General features: G+C 53.1%; 1 protein-coding gene across 4 annotated transcripts in view; it reads left to right on the forward strand.

Moving 5' to 3' along the window:
• Window positions 1-4,772: 4,772 nt before the first annotated feature.
• PPP2R5C (protein phosphatase 2 regulatory subunit B'gamma) overlaps window positions 4,773-16,033 on the forward strand; it is a gene marked incomplete at both ends in the record, with an annotated part of 152,059 nt that continues 140,798 nt past the window's right edge. For all 4 annotated transcript variants that reach the window (XM_080706787.1, XM_080706794.1, XM_080706791.1 and 1 more), the window contains 2 exons: window positions 4,773-4,799; window positions 5,299-5,361. In XM_080706787.1, the coding sequence (XP_080562913.1) occupies window positions 4,773-4,799; window positions 5,299-5,361 (90 nt within the window). The remainder of the gene's footprint in view (window positions 4,800-5,298; window positions 5,362-16,033) is intronic.

The raw sequence follows: 16,033 nt of genomic DNA on the forward strand, positions 1-16,033 counted from the left end.
TTCTGTCCATTCTTACTCCCTTTGCTGGACTTGGGGGTTTGGAAAGAAAACAAAAAAGAGGGTTTTTTTTTTACCCTATTTCCCTGAAAATGAATTATCTTTGTGTTTCTGATTTTTCATCAATTCTTGGATACTAGTTTCTAGAATAGTCTACAAGACGCCCAGTGTTTAGGAGTTTATGACTCCTCCTTTTGGTTTTCACAGGGTCGGCCCCCAGGCACGTTCCTGCAGCCCGACTGACCTGCAGTGTCTATCAAAGACCCTCGGGGCACCTAGCGGTGCTGTCTGGGTGCCCTGGGGCCTTCAGGGCATAACTTTTGGGTTCTACCTTGGCCGCTCAGAACAGAATAGAACCTCATGTCAAGTCATTGTGCACTTACTGGCAAGAAACTTACTCTGCAGCCGGACGTGGTGGTGCACACCTGCAATCCCAGTACTTGGGAGGCTGAAACAGGAGGACCACAGGTTTGAGACCAGCCTCAGCAGCTCAGTGAGGCTGTAAGCAACCTAGGGAGACACTGTTTTCAAATAAAAAAATAAATCTGGGGATGTAACTCAGAGGTAGAATGCCTGTGGGTTCAGTCCCCAGCCACACACACACACACACACACACACACACACACACACACACACACCAACAACTCTGTGCTTGTTATGAGCACCAGGCACAGCATGAGCACTCTATATTGATCATTTAAACACTCTCGTTGATATCTACTCTCACCCTCACCCACATCTGCAGGCAGCACAGTGGAGGAGTTGGGCGTGTGAGTAAGTAGTCCAAAATGGCTAAGGAAAGACGTTTCTGTGGAAAGAGGCCGGGAAGGCAAGTGGATGAGCTGAACCTCGGTGTGGCCTCCAGGGGCTGCCGTTCCTCCCAGCAGACCATGGGGTCCGGCTGGGGACACGGCTCGGGGCTGAAGGAGGCGACAGTACAAAGGAAGGTTAGAGAACAGGTCTGCGACACCGCGCCAGACCAAGTAATGGTGGGCTCAGTCTCCCCCACAGCTGGGCTCTGAGAAGCGGAGTCCGCCAGACAAGGGCTCTGTCCCTAGGAGGCTCGGCCAGAAATCCAGGCGTGTGAGGCTTGGACACACGAACAAAGCAGGAGTCCAGCGGCCAGGGGAGAAGGCTCCTTGGGGCGGGAGATCTCAGCTGCAGCATCAGGAAGGGGAGCGTCCCGGCAGCCTCGGAGGAGGCAGGGAGGCCCACCCAGCGGTCTGGGCATCTGGGTGTGGGCAGAGAGGGCACAGCTGAGTGCGGGTGGGGCCATCGGCCTGCAGTGGGCGCCACTTCTTCCTGGTGCCAGGTCTGTGGCTGCTGGGGCTTGTGGGGAACCCCGGCCCTCCAGAGACCTCAGGGCGTATGTGTATCAGTGCACCAGCGCCCTCCTCCCCAAGCTGGGTGCTGAGAAGGAACGCAGGTGACAGGGTCACAAAGGAGTCCCAAAGAAAAGGAGTTTTGTGTGAGAAGGGAGGCCCTCAGGTACATGTGATGTTTCTCTCGCGTGCTCTCTCTCTCTCTCTCTCTCACACACACACACACACACACACACACACACACACACACACTATACCCTCTGAACAGCCTATTCGGAATCTCACCCTCCTTTTCTTCTTTTTTTTTTTTTTTTTGGTGCTGAGGATTGAACTCACAGGGACGTTCTACCTCTGAACTATACCCCCAGCTTTATTTTACTTTTTTTTAAATTTGGAAACAGACAAGTTACTGAGCACCTCGCTAAGTTGCCATCCTCTGTCTCAGCCTCCCAGGTGCTGGGATGGAGGCGTGCGCCACTTCGCCTGGCCCTGAATCTCTTGAGAGCAGGAGCCCTGTTAGCGTTCCTGTAAAGACCATGACACCCAGCACACCGCCCGATAGCCCAGGTCCTCTGCAAGCCATCAGCAGCCGTCCGCAGACACCGGCCAAGGAGTGGCCCCTGTAAAACGGAAGCCGGTTCGAGGGCTGGTGAGGTACGCGTGTCAGGTGACTGTGCTGTCAGGCTTCTCCCGTTGCTATGGTTGCAAGGGAATGGGATGGTAGCTAAGCAGCTTCTCTGGTATCTTGTCCCTGTGCTTTCCCTCACACGCGAAGCTGACCTGATAAATACCTAACCTGACATGCAACTAGACCGCTAAGCTGGTTCCAGTCGCCACCGTGGATGTCTCTCCCTATCTTTTGCAGCCAGACGGCTCAAACTCCACGGGTCTCAAGCAAACCATCACCGTGTTCCTCTGCACAGGCGCTCGCCCCTCGCACCCCTTCCTCCCATTCACTGTGTTACTCACACGGCAACCGTGAGCACCACCCCTACGCTCCATTCTGCCCCGGCCGCCGGGGTCCTCCTCCTGGGAGTCTGTGGTCCCTCCTGCCACTGCTGCGCAGGTGCCCACAGCACCCACGTGGCCCCCGGCTCCCTCCCGGGCGCTCTCCTTGCCTCCTGTCTTCCCCCTTCCCGCAGCCCTTTCCACAGGTCATCACCGATGATGTCTTCCAAGATGCAAATGTGAGCACGGCGCTCTCCAGTTTAACGTCCTCCCGCGACCCTGCCTTGCACTGGGAAGCCGGGCCATCTTCAGCGCGCGAGTCAGAAGGCGCTGCCCGCCGTCTGTCCGAGCCTCTGAGGTGGACGTCACGCCAGTCCTCAGAGCGCCGTCACGTCTTGCCCTTCTCACGGAGAGCGTTCTCCTTTCCATCCACGCAGGAGGACTGCCTGAGGATGGGGCAGTGCCGTGTTCACCGGGCGCGACGCTCTGCACACAGTGGGCCTCTAACAATCGTCCGCTGCGGGGACGGTGCGTCGCTGGGGCAGAGTTCATGCCACAAGGGTGCTGTGGCATACGGGCATCCTGGAGAAGCCCTCGGCCTCCTTCCACTCGTGGCCCAAACCTAAGAACTTCAGAGCTGCCTCTCATTTATATTGACTTGGACTGGGCTTATTACATTGATAGCATTTTTTTTTTACAATGTCATTAAAATACCTGGGTGCGGTGGTGTGCGCCTGTGAGCCCAATACTTGGGAGGCTGAGACAGGAGGATCGCATGCTTAAGGCCAGCTTCAACAACTTAGTGAGGCTCTCAGCAACTTGGTGAGAACCTGTTTCAAAATAAAATTTAAAAAAGAGCTGAATGTGTGGTTCAGAGACAGACTGTCCCTGGAATCAATCCCCAATACGCAAAATTAAAGTTATTAACTAGGGACATTGTTCCGGAGACTTCTCCCCTCATTTTTATTTGTTTAGGAGAAAGAATCAGATTAATTAAAACATGGTTTCATCTGCAAAAAAAGCTGTTGGAGGCCAGGTGTGGTGGCGCACGCTCGTAATCTCCGCGCTTGGGAGGCTGAGACAGGAGGATCGCACGGGTGCGAAGCCAGCTGTGCTGGCTTAAGAGACCCTGTTTGCAAATAAAAAAAAAAATAGGTGTCTGGGAGTGTAGCCCGGAGGTAAAAGGGCTTCCAGGAATCCCAGTACCACCAAAAACAAACAAACAAAAAAGCTGTTGGAGGTTGTCCTGCTTACCTGCAGACAGTAGTCTTGGGTGTGTGTGGCACTGGGGATTGAACCGGGGGCATTCTGTCTCCACAACCCGCCCTTTTTATTTGGAAGCGGAGCCTCACTAAGCTGCCGAGGGGCTGGAACCTGCGACCCTGTCTCGGCTCCCACGTACTGGTCACAGGGTGCGCCACCAGGTGCACCTCTCGAGCACGCGCGTTCGGGCGCCTGCGGGCAGCGCTGGCTCTCCTCCCGAAACACCCCCACGGTGGATCCTTTCTTTGTTCTTCCAGCTCTCCCGTCGCAGGGTCCCGGAGAACACCCCCAAAGGCCGCCCTTGGCGACTTCCAAAGAGCAAACACCCAAATCTAAGAAAGCACAGCGGCTCAGAGATGCCCAGTCAAGATGACGCTCCTCGCCGTCGGGGTGCGGTCCGCCCACCCTCCCGTCCAACCTCGGACGCCTGCCATCGAGGTACGGCCGGGCCGCGGGCTCAAGTAGTGCGGTCAGGCCCGCTCCGCGGACACTCACCGGGCTAGCGACGTGGGGTGCCCTCGGCCCTCGCGCGGCCTTCTCACGTGGCTTGTGATCGAGCCAAATTAAAGAATTAAATAAAACCCCAGGAGCGGGCCGGGGTGGGCGGGGCCTCCGGCGGGCGGCGCGGGGAGGGGCTGGTGGGCGGGGCCTCCCGGCGGCGGGGCGGGGCCTCCCGGCGGCGGGGCGGGGCCTCCCGGCGGCGGGGCGGGGCCTGGCGGGGCCCGGCGAAACCGCCTCGGGCGCGGCCTCCCGGGCCCACGCGCGCCGGCGGGCGCCCTCCTTTACCCGCGCCGCGGCGGCGAGCAGGCGAGGCCGGGAGGCCGCCATTCGCGCCCCGCCGGCTGCGGACGTTGTTGCCACACGCTTCGGACGCGCACTTCCACGCCGCGCCGGCCGCCCGGCCCCCACAGCCCGCCGGCCCGGGCGGCGCAGGGCGGGCGGCGCGGCGGAGCGTTAGGGCACGTGGTGCGCGCCGGCCAATGGCAGGCCGCCGTTGCGGGGGGCGGGGCCGGGGGCGGGGCGGGGCGGGGCGGCCGGGGGAGGGGCGCAGAGACGCGCCGCCGCTGCCGCCGCCGCCGCCGCCGCCGCCGCCGCGGCTGCCGCAGCCTCTGGGAGCCTGGACGCGGGGAAGCGAGCGGGCCGGCGACTCAGCCCCCGGGCGGCGGCGGCGGCGGCGGCGGCGGCGGCGGCGGCGGGGGCGGGCGGCGGCCGGGGCGGCGGCGGCGGCGGCCCGCACCAGCCATGCCGAATAAAAGCAAGAAGGAGAAAGTGAGTCGGCCCGCGGGGAGGCCGGCGGGCGGCAGGTGCGGCGGGCCCGGGCGCGGGAGTGCGCGCCGCCCCGGGCCGCCCGGCCCCGTACTCTGTTGTTGCCGTGTGCGGGGCGTTGCGTGCGCGTCTGCGCTGCGGGCGAGGTCGCTGCGGGGGCGCCGGGCCTCGGGCCGCCTGGGGAGCCGCGCTCCGGAGGTGGGGGTGGGAGGCAGGCAGGCAGGCGGCCCCGCCGGGACGCCCGAGCCGTGAATCCTTCCCGGCTTGTCTGCTCCTGCGGGAAGTTTTCGACCCTGGATACCGAGGAAGGCGGGAGAGAATCGACTTCGGGTGGCGGGTGGGGCGGAGCATCGCAGCACTGTGTGTTTAAACAGTATGATGAGGATCTGACGTGACGGACTAAAAGCCGCCAGAAACGAATTCAGTTATACAGATGGCCCGGGGAACCGATGTTTGGCCCTCGAAAAATTGAGATTCATTGCTTTTCTTTGATGTTTCCCAGGAAGTACCAAAATCAGGAAAAAGTGGGAAAAGTTCAAAAGAAGGACAAGACACAGAATCAGAGGTAACTGTCCCCACACATTCATTATTTTTGATGAACAACTTTAAATTTAGGGTCTAAACACCGAGGGTTAGCCTGGTGGGGTGGTACGTGTCTGTAATCCCTTCTGCTCCCCAGGGAGCTCGAGTCAGGGGGAACCCAGCTTTGAGGCCAGCCGAGGCAACTTAGTGAAACCCTATGTCAGAATAGGGGGGCTATTTTTTTCTTAAGGGCTGGGGATATAACTCAGTGGAAGAGTGCCCCTGGGTTCAGTCCCCAGCACCACACACACATACACAAACTGAGGGTAGCAAAACCCAAGATCTTCTAAAATGGTTTCCTGTATGAGAATTTGTGTGGTATCTCATTGGAGCAATTTAGGTTACTTGTCAGTATGCTTCGGAATACAGTAGTGATTTTATGGAAGTTGTAGTTATTTGTAAACTGGGGTTTTTTTTGTTTATTTGTTTGTGTTTTTTGCGGTACTAGGGATGAAACCCAGGGGCTTTCTGCCTCCGGGCTACACCCCCCAGACCTATTTTATATTCTATTTGGAAACAGGGTCTCTCTAAGTGGCTGAGAGCCTCACTAAGCTGCTGAAGCTGGCCTTGAACCTGCCATTCTCCTTCCTCAGCCTCCCAAGTGCTGCTGGGATTACGAATGTGTACCGCCACGCCCGGCTGGCATTTTTAAACATATTACCCCATTTCAAACAGTAGCCCTCCTTTGTTAGACTGGACGTATAGGCCCTCTGCGGGGATCCATGCTCATTTGAACTTTGGGGCCCCCTTCTTTTCAAGCTGCCAGGTAGCTTTCTCAGAGGCGTCTTCTCTTTCATGTGTCACCCTGTTTTCCTGGTGCAGTCTCTACTGCTGGTGCCCGGACAAGCTCAGTCTTTTCATGGATGGCTCTTCCCTTAGCCTTTTTCCACCCTTAGTGCTGATCCTTTTTATGTATCTGTTTGGGTATTCTTGCGGTCTTCTGTTTGCCTCTCCTCCCTCCCTGCACCCCTCTTGGGGCATTCTGGCGGCTTTTGCTTCTCGACTCTGGGCTCGGTTGCGGACCAGCTGGAGTGCTTAAGGAGGACGTGCCTGCTGGTGGAGTCTTCCTGACACAGTCCTGCCTTGAGAGGATTTGCAGAGTCACCACTTTCCTTTGCCTTTTCTTCCTTGTGACTAATTGTCCTGGAGCTAGAGTGCTCAGGGCCAAGGTTCCAAGAGCCGCCTGGGCCCAGGCAGAGCCCATGGGGCCTTTTGAACCCATGGCTGTCTCAGAAGCTGCTTACTGTCATTTCTTCAGGGTAGGATCATTGAGGCCCCTGGGCTTATCACAAATGATATTAATTTGTGAGTGTCTGACCCCTTCCTGTAAGCCAAATTAAAATGAGTTGAATTCTGCCTGTGAAACTCAGTAGACTCTTTTAAAGCTCCAGGTTATCTCTTCCCTATCACTTGGTGTATTCTAAGCCTCCCTTCTCTGTAGCAGGTGGTTTATTCCAGCAAATCTGTTGCCCTCCGTAGAGCAAAGAGGAGGAATCCAAAGGTTCCTTAAATACCAAGTTCAGATGATTTGTGCCAATCTTTCCTACCCTTTCCTTACAGCAGACGGTCACGTTTTCCCCTGGCAGCTTGGGCTTGACTTGCTTACTTCCCATGCCACCCTCTGACCATGTAGACCAGATTCAGCTGCTCTGCAGGGCTGGATGCTCTCTCTCCTCCTTAGTCGCTCTCATTAAAATCGCGGACACTTCCTACTCTTCCCCAAGCCTTTCTCACCAGCACCCCTGTACCCCTTACTGTTAGGGTCTCAAAGGTCTATCAATGTGTATGTTTCTTTTGTTCTTATTTAGTGCTAATAACCTGGCTATCAGGATGAATAACGTTAAGTTTGAACCCGAATAACCCATCAGTAATTCAAAGCTGCCACTTTGCTGCCAGGTAATATGAGTGTTTGTAAGGTAGCCCGGGGTCCTGGACTGTCATCTGCATGAGCGTGTTGAGCGAGGCCTCCAGGGTCTGAGTGTGATGCCCCACTTGTCTTTTTGTATTTTTTCTAGTGCTACTGTCTAAGAGCTGGAGCCAGAGTTGAAATTACCACTGAAAACACTGCCGTGTTGGGCCCTTCACTCCCTCCTCAAGGATGCCAGAGGCAGCACGGCACATTCAGAGTGACACTCGGCAGCTCGCTGTGTCACTTACCTTGAGGGACAGATCGCGCTCTCCAGTTCTTCTGAACTGGGGCCCGACCCTCACTCTTTGCCCGCCCCCAGTCTCCAGCTCCCCTCTTCACGTCTAGTCCACCCACTTAGCAGGTGTGATTGACTCACGTGGGTGAATTGAGCCCTGAGCGCGCACGCTTTTCCTCCACATCTCTCCGTGTCGCTCTGAGTTTGAATATTTTAACCTGCACGGCTTCAGGAGGCTTTGTGTTCCCACGTTGCTTTTCAGCCTCTCTAGCTTTGTCACCTTAATGTTGGAGCAGAAGCAGCTCTCCTTACTCCAGGACCCCACTCTGAGCAGGGAGGGGCAGGCAGGAGAGGTTCCTGCCCAGGGCAGAGCAGCCAGGTTTAGGGAAGGGTCCCTGCAGAGGGCTCCGCCACTCCACACCCTCTGTCCAGTGCGAAGGTGCTCGTCAGGGAAGCCTGGGCGGCCAAAGACCAGGCGGCTTACCCAGCAGCACGTTGGCTGGCTAGGACGAGGCGACAGTTGACGGCATGGGGTTTTTTGTAAGGAAGATAAGTTCTGGAATAAAGGATAGAGTAGTACTATGGAAAGTATTCAGCCTGGGGATTAGAAAATAAAAAATAAACATGCCATAAGTGGCCCTGTCTGCTCGCCTCTCCCACGAGTCAGTGAGCTTCAGATTTGGGCATTTTTAACTATGAGGGACAGGTTAGGCTACATTCTACTTCAGAACCCCCCCACCCCCCAAGATATATGGCAGAATATATCTTTCAGTGGCGCACACCTGTAATCCCAGCTATTTGGTAGGCTGGGGCAAGAGGATCTCAAGTTTGAGGCTAGCTTTGGCAACATAGGAAGACCCTCTTTTGAAATAAAAATAGAAAAGGGCTGGGGTGTAGCTGTGTGGTCCAGTGCCCCGGTTCAGTCCCCAGCTCAGGTGCAATTGCTGCTGCACAACTTTCTCCTTATTGTAGAGATTTCTATTTGAATGTTGCTTCGGTACATTTTTGTTTCCATTTTTTTCTGTTTCAAAGAGAATGTTTATGGCCAGGCTTGTTGGCACACACTTATAATCCCAGTACTTGGGAGGCTGAGACGGGATGATCGCAGGGTCAGAGGCCGGCCTCAGCAAGTAGTAAGACCCTGTTTCAAAACAAAAGAAAGGCTGGGGTACTGACTGGAGGTAGAGCCCCCGGGTGCAGGCCCCAGCACACACGCACGCAAGCACGCACGCAGAGGAGAGTGCGTAAACTCGACTGTTGCTGCTACCTGTCCTGGAAACAAACGCTTCTGTCCAGAGGTGGCCGTGGCTCTGTAGCGCACCCTCCGGAACGAGGAGCAGGTGGGCTCGAGGGCACGTACGGGTGGAGAGCACGGGAGGCTGGCGGAGGGAATGTGGTCTTGAGCATGTTTTATGAATATTAAAGGATTTAGTTGGGGGAGGTTCTGGGGATGGAGCCAGGGATGCTCTACCTCTCAGCCGTCCCTCCGGCTCTCTTTTATTCATGTATTTTAAAACAGGCTTGCTAAATTGCTGAGGCTGGCCTCAAACATGCCATCCCAAGTACGGGAATTATAGGCGCGTGCCACCATGCCTGGCTTTAGTTCTTTTTATTGGGGTACTGGGGATGGAACCCAGGGGCGTTCAACCTCTGAGCTCCACCCCCATCCTATTTTGTATCCTTTATTTTGAAACAGGGTCTCACTGAGTTACAAAGGGCCTCACTAAGTGGCTGAGGCTGTCTGCGAACCCAGATCCTCTTCTCTCAGCCTCCCAATTGCTCGGATTACAAGCGTGCGCCCTCATGCCCAGCTTTAGATTTATTTATTTACTTATTCATTTATTTATTATTGTGGAGCTGGAGATGGAACTCAGGGGCATCCAGTCTCTGAGCTCTACCTCTAGCCCTATTTTATTCTTTTATTTTGAAGCAAGGTCTTACTTAGTTGTGAGGGCCTCAGTAAATTGCTGAGGCAGGCCACAAACCTGTGATCCTCCTATGTCAGCCTCCCAAATACTAGGATTACAGAGTTACACCACCACACTCGGCTAGAATCTTAATAATTCTCAGATCCTAAAGTTCATTTTGTAGTATCAGACAATAGAATGTTGTTGCCATATTGTTTTTTTTTAATTTGTGCACTGTGTCTAGAGCCATGTTTTTAAAAAGTACTAATGCTTCTTGTAATTTGTTTCCAACACATTAAAGGTGGTTTGAGTATTGTTCTCTGGTCATGTATTTCAGCTTAGTTTTGTTTGAAAGTCTCTACAGCAACTCTTACATAACAGGTAGTGCTGAAAAGAAAGCCGAGCAAGGCTTTCTCCAGCCCGATCTCGTTTGACACCTTCTGCCTTTAGGAATAACTTCTTTCTGTTTATAATCGCTGTCTTTACATTCCGTTGCCACCGCGCCCTGGCGTCCTAGAGCTCGGGCGACTGAGATTTGCCCTGGAGTTCTGCAGTGCTAGGTGGTGGAATGGAGTAATGTTAAATTGAAATTGAAAAAATAAGTCTAATAACAACGCACCCATTGCATGTGAGCAAAATAACACTTTTAATGAAAATATTTTTTCAAAAATAGTTTTTGACTCCCGCTGACTGTCACTCTAGCAGGTGTTTTCTCCTAAGTTGGCAGGGACAACGAGGTCACTGGGGAGAGTGGTGTGGTGGCTGGCTGCCTCGGGAGCCTCCTTGGCTCCCCTCCCCCTGGTTTGATCGCCCTGCCTTGGTTACTCTTCCCAGGCTCCCTGTTGCCAGCATCCTTCGCCTTACCCTAGATGGTATAGTAGGCCCTAGGCATTGTCGGGCGACTCCTGGAAGACAACCACCCGTACTGATCACCACACCAAAAAGACCCCTTCACAGTACGTCCCTTGCCTACAAAGCCTGCCTGCCACATACTCCCGGGCACACAGTTTCCTGTGGAACAGCAGTGCTCAAAAGGAGACTAACTCCGACATTCTTCTTAATTGTCAAAAACCCCAACAAGCTTTGATTTACCTGAGTTGCGTCTACTGATATTTTTCATATTAGAAGTTAAAACAAAATTTAGCTGGGCATGGTGGCGCACGCATGTAATCCCCGCACTTGGGAGGTGGAGACAGGAGGAACGCGCAGGTTCAAAGCCAGCCGCGCTGGGTTAAGAGACCCTGTTTCCAAATAAAACCTCTAAAATAGGCCTGGGAGTGTAGCCCGGAGGTAGAAGGGCTTCCAGGAACCCCAGTATCACACACACACAAAAATTACAAATATTTCTTCGTTTAATAATAAAAACTATACCATTACATATTAACATAACATTTGCATGAAAAGTAACTCATTGAGAAGAGCAGCCTTGCTGTTTTTGCAAATCTCTTTAGCTACCTGCTTCTGCACTCAGTTTGTCTTGAAACTACATGTGTAGCTGGGGCTTCAAGACAGACCTATGGAAAACTCCAGTCATGATGCTAAAACAGTTCTCACCTCCTGCGCCCTGGAGGCGTCCAAGGAACCCACACAGGGTCCCCAGGCCCCGCGTTGATGACCAGTGTTTAAAACATTCTTCTCATCCTCTGCTGGCCGAACCCTTCTTTTTAGCCCCAACTCAGTTCATCTGATCTGTATTTTAATGGATTTTTTTCTCACCATCTTGGACCGGTTTTTTTCCGTCTTCTAAACTTGCGCAGCACTGATTTGCTGTGCCCGCTGTCCTTCCTCCTGCCTGGCCACTTGTCTTCACTGATTTGCTGTGCCCGCTTGTCCTTCCTCCTGGCTGGCACTTTGTTTGCCTGTGACTTGCTTCCCTCACGAGACGACGCCCTTGGGCGCAGACGTTGAATGCCATTCTTTCTTGCCCTTGCCATGTGTGCTAGGACCTGGAGTCAAGAGGTATTTGGTCGGTGGATTTATAAAGTGCTCTGGATAAAGGAGATCTTCACATCAATTAAGTTGCTGATTTCTCTGATCCCCTAAATTAACAAAGAAAAAAATTGCTAAGAGGCTTATTTCTTCTTACCATCTTTTGATCCCTTAAGGGAATTTCAGTGCAGCATTTTCGTTCAGTATTATTTGTTTTAAATAAATAACATTATAGTCGGGCATGGTAGCTTATGCTTATGCTTGTAATCCCAGCATCTGGGAGGCTGAGACAGGTTCGCAGCCAGCCTCAGCTACTTAGTGAGGCCCTCTGTAACTCAGTGAGACCCTGTTTCAAAATAAAGAACAAAAAATGGGGCTGGAGGTGTAGCTCGGAGGTTAGAATACTCTGGGTTCCATCCCCAGTACTGCAGAAACAACAAAGTAGCACTATACTAATGCAAAAGATTGTGGTATTTAGCTCTTTTTATAATGCCTGTGAAAATTTTAGCAAATATTTTATTTTTGGTTTGCTTTTACATAGTACCAGCTGAGCGTGGTGGCACACATGTGTAATCCCAGCGCTTGGGAGGCTGAGACAGGAGGATCGCACAGGCTTGAAGCCAGCCTCAGCTACTTAGGCTCTCAGCAACTTAGTGAGACCCTGTTTCCAAATAAAGTATAAAAAATAAGTCTGGGAGTACAGCCTGGAGGTAGAAAGCCTCTGGATTCCACCCCCAGTACCACACACACACACACACACACACAAGTCTTAGCCAGGTATGGTGGCACACCCCTGTAATTGCAGTACTTAGGAGGCTGAGACAGGAGGATCTCAGGTTTACAGCCAGCCTCAAGCTCTTAGCAAGGCCCTCTACAACTTAGAACCTGTTTCAAAATAAAAGGGCTATGGGTATAGTTCAGAGGTAGAATGTCTTTGGGTTCAATCCCCAATACCACAAATGAATAAATGAGTAGTCTCATAAGATCTAGCTAAAAAGGTCAGTGATTAGAAAGTATAGTCCCAAGCCAGGCGTGGTGGTGCACGCTTGTAATTCCAGTACTTGGGAGGCTCTGACAGGAGGATTGTGGTTCGTGGCCAGTCTCAACTATTTAGTGAGGCCCTTTGCAACTCAGTGAGACCTGTTTCAAAATAAAGAATAAAAGGACTACGGGTGCAGCTCGGAGGTAGAATGCCTCTGGGTTCTATCTCCAGTATCTCAAAAAAAAAAAAAAAGTATAGTTCCATAAGATATTATTTTAACTTAAAGCATTTCAAAATAATATTTTAACTGAAATAGAAGTATGTTTCCCAATAATTTTTGATGCTTTGTATTTTTTAATTTAAAGTTATTGGGAGAATATACTTCTAGTGTGTTTTACTAGGTGGACAGAGAGGTATGGTCTTGTTTTGAGCCAGGTCCTATGCAAGCATTGCCTCGAGGGTTGGGGAGGGTCAGAAGAACAGCACCGTCCTGACCTGTTGTGAGCAGACCAGCGGTTGTTTGCATGATTCGCCGTACTTGGGAGTAATCGCCCCCGTTCAGCCCCACCGCAGATGGAGGACAGTATGGGCCATCTCCTGGCAGGGGCCAGCTGGAGCTGTGTGTGAGAGCGCAGGAGCCTGAAAGTCCCCGGGGAGACGCAGGCTCACCCTTACGCTGTGGAGTGGAGAGCGAGCTTGGTAGACGGGGCGCGGTGAGCAGGACCTCTGCAGAAGGCCGTTCCTGTAGGAAGCCCCTCAAGTGAATGGTTGGTAGCCATCTAAAGTTCCTGGTGGCGACCAAGCTGCGTTCCCGTGTTCAGGCAGCTGCAGGGTGAATGCAGAGCCTAGCCCTGCCACGAGCCACACGAGGTAGAGGAGCTGGGCATCAGCTTGCCACCAGCACAAATTATGGCGATGCTCCCAGGTCAGGGAAAGTCCCCTGGAAGATTTTGGTCCAGAGACGTCTCCAGTGTGTCCTTAAACATTGGGGACCTGCCAGCAGTCAGCTGTGGCTTCGTCGCCCTGCGCTCTGTTTTCCTATCAGTGAGATGTGTAAGCAAAGCCCTCCCTAGGTCCTCCTCCGGTCAGCTTCAGGACCGCCCGCCGCCTTTATGGTGAGGCGCTGCTTCCCACAGAGCCCATGTTGCCAGCTTTGTTTTCGCCACCTGGGGGAGATGGAGAGCAAGCCTAGAATTTAAACTCCAGGGGGAAAAGCTTTAACCCATTGGGTTTTCCATTATCTTACATATGTGGTGTGTGTGCGCACGCATGGTCCCGTGCAAGGTAAGATTTAAGAGCATATCTCTACAGGCGTTACATATCTCTACAGGCGTTACATATCATCTGCAGGCGTTACATATCATCTGCAGGCGTTAGTGCTGACCAAATGCTGGCTTTGCCTAGTGGGAATATCAGTGCAGGAGCTCGGGAGGTGTAAAGAAAGCCCCAGACAGCATACGCCATTCGCCACAGCTAGCAATTGCACTTTAACCTAAATTAATGAAAATTTAATTAAATGTTTAGTTCTTTAGGGCAGTAGCCCCATTTTACATATTCAGTAGCCCCACTGAGCTAGTGGTTACTCTGATAATGCACAAATGTAGAACATTTCCAGCTTCCAAAAAGTTCTCTTGGATAGAGCTACCTTGGAGCCTAACAGTATTTCCTAAAAACCAGTTCTAGTGTGAATGTATTTAACTCAACCTTGCTAGCACTCTTTGTAATATGAAATATCAAATTTCAGGTTTCTGAGAAGCCAGGCATGGTGGCGCACGCTTGTAATCCCAGTACTTGGGAGGCTGAGACAGGAGAATGACAGATTCATGGCCAAGGCCCTCTGCAACTTAGTGAGACCCTGTTTCAAGTAAAAAATAAGAAACTGGACTAGGGGTGTGGAGTGGAAGTAGAATGCCCCTTAGTTCAATCCCCAGTACCACAAACATCTTTTTTCAGATTACGTTTAAAGAAGGTATATAAGTCAGCCAAAGGGAAGGCAGCGGACAACATTAGGGGTGAGAGGAAGGCAAGAGGAAGAGGGCGTATGGGTGAGACAGGAGGCTGCACCTGCCTGCTGGCCCAGGACGGGCGTCCCTGATCCCCATGAAGGAAGACGCGCTCCCCATAGGAAAGGGCCCAAGGGGCCAAGAGGAGCCTCAGCCTCCCAGGCATTTATTTATTTATTTATTTATTTTGGTGGTACTCAGGTTCCTGGAAACCCTTCTACCTCCAGACTACACTCCCAGACCCATTTTTATACTTTTTAATTTGGAAACAGGGTCTCTTAAGCCAGCCCGATCCTCCTGTCTCCACCTCCCAAGCGCGGGGATTACAAGCATGTGCCACCACGCCCGGCTTCCCAGGCCTTCTTCGAGTCATGCTTCTCCTAGGAGTTTATTTTTGGGTCAAACCACACCTGTTAATAAAATAGTATAGAAATCCATAGTTCCCCTCACCCCGTGCTGCAGGTGGTCAGGGGTGGTCTTGACACAGACAGAATACCGGGGGGGGGGGCATTGTAGCCCCAGTGTGGCTGGCACAAAGGCCCTGAGGCCGAGTGAGCTGGTGTCCTCTGCAGAGGCCAGTTGGCTGGGGAGACGGCACACTTGCAGGCTGGGGGACCTGGGAAGCTGCCAATGGGGCTGGGGATTTCTGCCTGCAGGCGATGGGCAGCTCTCAAGGTATTCGGAACTGGGGAGCAGGACGGTCTAGGTATTTGCAGAAATTTCGCAGGCTGCTATGCGGGAACAGGAGACTGGCTGGAAGGCCACTTCCCAGGTGTGTGGTTCCTGCCTTCACAGGGGGAGTGTGGCTCTGGGCAGGGCAGGTCAGCTGAGCTCCGCCCTGGGCCTTGGCGGGAGCTGGCTGAGGCCTGTGCCGAGGGCCAGCCCCTACACTGCAGCCTCAGTTTCCCCAGTGGGCTGGGCTTCTTAGGAGTTATGTTTTTCTCTCACAGACACCATTGGAGTGTTGTGTGGGACAGTACAGCAGCGGAAGGTGGCTGTGGCAGACGAACGGTTAGCCTCGTTTCCTCCTGCTGTCTGCTGTGCCAGCTTCTGGGGACCTGGGGCCAGAGTGTCCGCTTCTCCCAGCCCACTCCCCTGCGTGGCCCAGGGGCAGATCCCGAGCGCCTCGGGGAACCCCATCCACCAGAGTAACGGGTACAGAGCTCCCATCCCTCCCGGTCCTCATAACCTCCGGGCCCAGAGGGCTGCGGGGGAGCGCGGCGCCATCAAGCCAGGACATCTGTCCTTCCCTTCTGTTTTCACCTTTGCGTCAGGAATCACGGGCCTGGGCGAGGTGGAGACTCTGTGGAGGGCCAGGTGTTAGGCTTTGTGGGCCGAGAATATTCGTAGGGTCTGTCCGCAACTGCTCGGCTCTGCTGTCGTAGAAGAAAGCAGCCTCAGACAGTGGCAAACTAAGAGGATTATGTTCCAATAAAACTTTTTTGTGCATGTGGCACTGAGGACTGAACCCAGGGGCATTCTACCTCCAAGCTACGCCCGCAGCTCTGTTTTAGTCTTCATTTTGAAACAGGGTCTCGCTAAGTTGCAGTGGACCTAAGTAGCTGAGGCTGGCCGCAAACCGCGATCCTCCTGTCTCAGCCTCCCGAATGCAAGGATCACAAGCGTGTGCCACCACACCTGGTTCCAATAAAACTTTATTTACAAAACTGGAGGGGCCACACATGGTCCA

This window comes from Muscardinus avellanarius, assembly GCF_963383645.1.
Source record: "Muscardinus avellanarius genome assembly, chromosome: 12".
NCBI lineage: Eukaryota > Metazoa > Chordata > Mammalia > Rodentia > Gliridae > Muscardinus > Muscardinus avellanarius.